This window comes from Histoplasma capsulatum, genomic scaffold, assembly GCF_000149585.1.
Source record: "Histoplasma capsulatum NAm1 scaffold_1 genomic scaffold, whole genome shotgun sequence".
In the NCBI taxonomy this organism is placed as follows: Eukaryota; Fungi; Ascomycota; class Eurotiomycetes; order Onygenales; family Ajellomycetaceae; genus Histoplasma; species Histoplasma mississippiense.
This window is the reverse complement of record NW_001813982.1, coordinates 3005635-3011409: the sequence shown is the minus strand read 5'-3', so window position 1 is coordinate 3011409 and position 5775 is coordinate 3005635. Positions and strand designations below refer to the sequence as shown.

Below are 5775 nucleotides of genomic sequence, written 5' to 3'. Positions count from 1 at the left end.
ATGAAATGAAAAAGAGAGAAAACCATTGAGGAGGAAATAGAGGAATGCAGCCAAGCAAAGGAACCCGTTAACTTATCCATGCAAAACAGAAAAAATGGCATAGGGAAAAAGGATAGCGGAAATAGAGAAAGATCAGTCTTGGATGAAGGTTAAAACAATGCTATTCGCATCTCCTCCAATCTTCCGCATTCCACCTCAACTCCGCATCCTTATCATAGCCCCTTGCCACATCATCCAACAACGCCCGCTTTCGTTCTCGGAACAAATTCTCCGCTTCATATCTGCGCAACGCAGCTGTGGCCAAATATTTGAAGTCCCCAGTCTGCACAGCTTCCCGGAACACCATTCTCATACGCGGGCTATACAGCTGGCATGTGTATTGCTGATCCCTGCGCCCAGGGACCAGCTGTGGGGTCCGCGAAACCATTTTGCCAATACCAGTGTGAGAACGATCGTAGACAACATCATCATAACAGTCCTCGCAGATGGTAAATTCCGGTAGCTCAGGGATATAATGCCATGGTCCCGTAGCAAAGTGACCCCGAGGGCAATCGGGGATGCTGCTCTTGCGTCGAGCATATCTGACAAATTCGCGCATGTCCAATCGGCCCCGGGGGGCGGAGTAACTGCGTGTTGCAGCTTCATCTAGAAGGTCGAGGTATCTAACGAAACGTGGGCTGTCGATGCGGAGGTCGCAAATGCGCTCTTGGACGAGTGGGCCTGCGCGGAAGGCGTCACGTAGTGAGGGCATGAGAATTTGCAAGTTGCGGAAGCATGCGGAGCAGGCGTTGAAATCAGTGACATTGCGGCCTGTTTCAGGGTCCTCAAGACGGAACCAAGACTGCACTGAGGGTTTACGACCACTGCATGCGCGGCTTCCCTTTGGGGGAAGGGTAATGCGCTGGAGCAGCTCAAGGTGGTTGAGCTGTAGTTTCATTGTCTGGACCCATGCGAGGCGTGCCCATGGCTGGCTGAGGGCACAGCGAACATTCTCACCGCGGGCTTTAGGAATGCTGGGAATAAAGAGATCACGGAACCGGGAGCCACCAATTTGGCGCATGCAACAAGGGCAGATGTCCAAGTGCGTCATGCCCTTGATGGTGTACCAGTCCTGATGGCCAGCCATGGGAATGGATCGGGGGCAAGGGGCAAGTGCAATGACAGGGGGAGCGGCCGCGATGGTTTGATGACGGCGCACTAGTACCTGTGAGGGAATTGTTGTGCTTCGTGATCTGGATAGGAGATGGGATGAAGTCATTGCTGGAATGCTATTCCTGTGGGATTGTTTGTCGCTACCTCTTCTAACAATTATCTCATAGCCTGATGGCAATAAAGGGGGTGATAAAAAAGGCCCTTTGCGTCTAACTGGAGAAGAATTCGTGCTGGCTCTGGAATATTTATTCGTGATAGGCATTATTTTCTTGTTCTTATCTAAGGCAACACGAGAAATTGGACTTAGGCGGGAACCTGTAGGGCTCGGAGTATGTTGTCTTGGCGACTGACTTGGGGGTCGTGAAGTCAGTTTGAGTGGTGAGGTAACAGGAGATCCAGAATCAGAAACTCTGCTGGGTGTTCCACCATAGTTGCAGTTGAGTTTTAGTGGCTGAGGATGGGCAAGGTATGTGTAATCTTGCCTATACGTAATGAAGGTGGGGTCGTAGTTATCCTTGGGCAATTCATCTTCATAATACATACTTGAACCGCGGGAAGTATAAACTTCCGTTGTGGGTCCGTCAAGAAGCTCAAACTCATGCTCCAGGGGAAGCTCGGCCTCCAGTGACACTCTTTCCTCAGGAGGTTCATCGGGAAGCTGAAAATTCACTCTTTTCGTTTTCTTGATCGGGACGGTGTTGCTTAGGGTCTCCCGACCGTTTATGGCACCGTGGGACGTCCGTAATTCATCATCACTGGGCCATTCTGTTCCGCTGACTGTTGTTCCGCAGAAGGCAAGTTTTTCATCCCCTTCAGAGAAGTGTCTGTTTAGGCCTGGCTTTTGGTGAAGTGAGTCAGCCGGGTTGATGGCTGACCATCCATGAGGCTGAAGAACATCTGGAATCCCCGAAGATATATTTGATTCGTGATAGATGGGCAATTCCGATGGCACATTATTGGGTTTGGATGTCTGATGATGAAAGGAAGGCGGAGTAGAGACACTCGACTCATGTTCTCTACCAGAAGCTCGACTGGTATTGGGAAGAGATTGAGCAATTGCAAGGTCGATATTTCCGTTGGGTGATTTGCATGCAGATTTCGGGTCGATGGGACTTCCACATTTGTCCGTTGGTGTTGAGCATGGAGTAACGATGTCAGAGGGGAGGATGAGAGGATACTGATCTACAGTTCCCTTCGGGACGACGGTATCATTATTCAACATTATGTTTAAGACCAATGGGTCTAGGATTTCGCGGGAGAGGGATTCGCATTCATCCTCAACACTGGGAGAGGGAGGCCAGGGTCGGCCTAGGGAAACCGTGGAGGACATGATATATTATATCTCTGTGGAAAAGATGAAGAAAAAGCCCACAGATCAAAGGTTGCTGATATATAAGAAATTGAGATTATATATCAAGTGTAATAATTGTCACGATGCATCCATTAATGGCGATGGCAATATCCAAGGGGCTGGCTTGTTTCCTATAACTATCCTTCAGATCAGACATGACCTTGGAAATCCGGCGGCTCACGTAACTCACACGCAAAGGTAACGGTAACAAAAAAAAGAAAATTCACGCCAGGCTTTATATATCCAGACAGTGGCTAAATCCAAGCAGAAAGGCAATTGCGGAATATCCAGCATGGGGAACCGTGGAATGGGGATTAAGGCTATATCGAGGAAAGTTAAGGATGGAGGGCAATTAGCGTCGAGGCGGCTTTTATAACGAACGGATATTCCAGAAGCCGTACCAGAGATGGCCATAAGTAGCATTTATAGATCCAGAAGCGCTGATCTCGAATATGATGGTCAGGCATTGATTGCTAAAAAAAATCTGATACCAACTCCTGTTGGGCTTCAATAACGTTGATGGATTAGATCCTGCCATTTCCACTGCTGGCCAGTAGAATGCCGTAAAAGCTACGCAAGGGGAGGAGAGATGGGCAATGCAGTGCATCACTAGGACACAGGAGGCGTAAAGCACCCTGGCCACAAAGCTTCCGCACGTTCCAGTAAGATAAAAGGGCGTTTCCCCAGACTCCATTCCCAAAGCGGTTACAGAAAGGAGGCGAACGATAGGAGAGCTGTATGGATGTGATGGGATCCCTGATGATGTCCTCGTTTCGAATCGCCCCCATCTTGCAGCAGAGATGACATCCTTGTGCCTACAATTGGAATGCTGACAATCACCAACCGGGCGTGCCGTTGTAATGGAAACTGCAGAAAGGCAAAGACACTCCCAAGTGGGCGAAAGTGACATGGACGGAACATCATTTGTCACCTGGTCTGGCCATTCTCGACTTGAGCCTGTGAAGGCGATGAGTGTCTGGGAAACCCGCTCCACGTTGTATGGGTCGAGCAATCAGCTCCGGCCATCAAACGCCCGAATCTGACTGGGTTGGGACGCATCGCCCTCCTTGCCCACGACACATGAGGCGACTTGGACCTGTCTCTGGCGACGTGCAGGACTTGTGCTGCACAAAAATATTATAGCAAACGACAGGTGGGCACGCCATATGTCGTGGTCGATGGGATGCCGCAATGCTGAGTGGTCGAACGCCCAGAGGAGACGGTGTCTCAAAGGGTCGATACTGTTGGTGGTTGCCCGGACCATCCTCGAGCCCCGGTACGGTTGAAGCTTGTCGCGTTGGCGTCCAAAATAACGGGGCAACGTTGCGAATTCCAGCCGAGTTTAGGGCGTTGATTGCTACCTATGAGGCATCTCGACACTTGCGGAGCCTTTGTCACAGTTGACGCCCAGGCTTGATCTACGGCGTACTGTTCTTGAGGCCCAATGGCAACTCATCCCTTCCTGTCAGTTCGATAGATATTATTCTAAATTCAAATTTTGGCGATCAACTTGATACTATTATTGTTATATTGTTGTCTGGGTGTTTTGAATGTGAATCACGTGATCATGAAGGTCAGTACTAAGCTCGAGGTTATAACATCTCAGTTCATAGTTTACGCGATAAATGTCCGCTTGCCTGTGTCACCACTCGTTCTCTATCAATTCTTTGGCTCCTACAAAGGGCCTTGGGACAAGCCCTACGCTATACACTACGTAAGCCTCAGATGGCGTATTGGGTAGCAAACAACGTGCTCACCCTGTTGGTTCGCCAATGACATGGATTGCATTGCATCGGCGCCTTACAGCCTGTCGCACACAAAAACAAGGAATAAAGAAAAAAGGAAAAGGATGAGGGGGATGAAAATTATACCTCTTCATCCGACTCGCAAGTATATCTTGTGCAAGTACTATCTATACACATACGGTACAAGCACTTGGCCCTATGCTCTCCTATTTATCTATACACATAGCGAACCTGTTTATCAGTTGGATCGTCCATTTCATATGTATCTTCTATTCACCGCCCTTGATGACGCCCTATCTGAAGCCTGCCTACACGATACACATGAAGTACGACAATCAAACTTCCCGTCCTATCTCAAGTTCGCCAACTTTTGTCTTCCACGTGTTAGGAATATTGTCCATTCATTATCGAATGAAGGATTATATCCTCTCCAAGGTAAACGTGCCTTTTCACGGGGCGAGGTTGTTTCACCCCCAAAGCCGTTCGAGTCGCCTTCGAAGTTTTGTTGATAGTATTTTCCTTTTTCCTTTTTATTCGTGGGGTCTTCTTTTCCCTCTTGCCGATTTGGCTCTCATCTCATCTTCTGATCTCGATATACACTCGATCATTCAATCAGGTCATTCAGTTTTATTTTACGTCAATGTTATTTTGAAGGTGTGATTGATATATGAGCGTGCATAGCTCGCCTCATTCTCACTTGATGGATCCCACTTGTATTTGACCTCAAGCATAGTAGACCTGTTTAACCGGCTTATCACTACCGCTAAAAAAAGCTTTGTTCACTTTTCGGGAAGTTAGACATGGACCTTAATGTCCCATGCCTTGAAGCGAACTACGGTTATCACGCCTTGGTGCGCCCCCTGCTTCCAACTATTGTGGCGCGAACCTCATAGTTTTCGGAGAGTAATAGGTATAATAAAAAAAGACAGCCTCAAAAGGCGTGGTGAGCCACAGCATTGAGAACACTGAAGCAACCTTGACGAGATGGAGGCGGACTATTGACGAGTTCACACTCAGGCCAACTTCATTCCGCAATCCCCCCTTTCAATGTTTCAATAGGACAAACCATCTCTTTCCAACAGGGCCAGCTGTTGTAACTCACGCATTACCTAGCAGCTTTACAGCAAAAGACCATGCCAGTTTGCTCGGCCACCTTTGCAGGCTTAGGGTCTACATTTCGCAACTTTTCACATGCTTGTTTATTTGAATTTATAGTGTACTATGCCGGTATGCACACTAAACTTCATGTCCCCGCTCCAGCAACCTCTCCCCATATCCACTGCGATTCCTGTACATTTTCAAAACGATGATCTGCAAGATAACCCTTGAATGAGCCTGGCTAGCCCCTTTGGGAAGGAAAAGCGGAGGAGAGATGAGGAGTTGGTTGATCAGAAAAAAGCCTTATTCCCGGCGATTGCATTGCATTGTACAGTACATGTGCTATACAATGGAAGGAAGGAGAGAAGTGAGGCGGATTCTCTAGCGACTGGAATCAATATCTGCTTCACTACAATCGCGAGGGGGTGG

The 5775-nt window shown here is 48.3% G+C and overlaps 2 protein-coding genes across 2 annotated transcripts; both read right to left on the bottom strand.

Annotated features, from left to right (window-relative positions):
- Nucleotides 1-160: 160 nt before the first annotated feature.
- Nucleotides 161-1126, bottom strand: HCAG_00863 (predicted protein; the record flags this gene model as incomplete). Its single annotated transcript, XM_001543767.1, has 1 exon — nucleotides 161-1126. The coding sequence occupies one exon, from the start codon at nucleotides 1124-1126 to the stop codon at nucleotides 161-163; it is 966 nt and encodes a 321-aa protein (XP_001543817.1).
- A 470-nt stretch (nucleotides 1127-1596) lies between these two features.
- HCAG_00862 (predicted protein) lies at nucleotides 1597-2482 on the bottom strand (the record flags this gene model as incomplete). Its single annotated transcript, XM_001543766.1, has 2 exons — nucleotides 1597-1634; nucleotides 1696-2482. The coding sequence occupies 2 exons, from the start codon at nucleotides 2480-2482 to the stop codon at nucleotides 1597-1599; spliced, it is 825 nt and encodes a 274-aa protein (XP_001543816.1).
- Between the last annotated feature and the right edge of the window lie 3293 nt (nucleotides 2483-5775).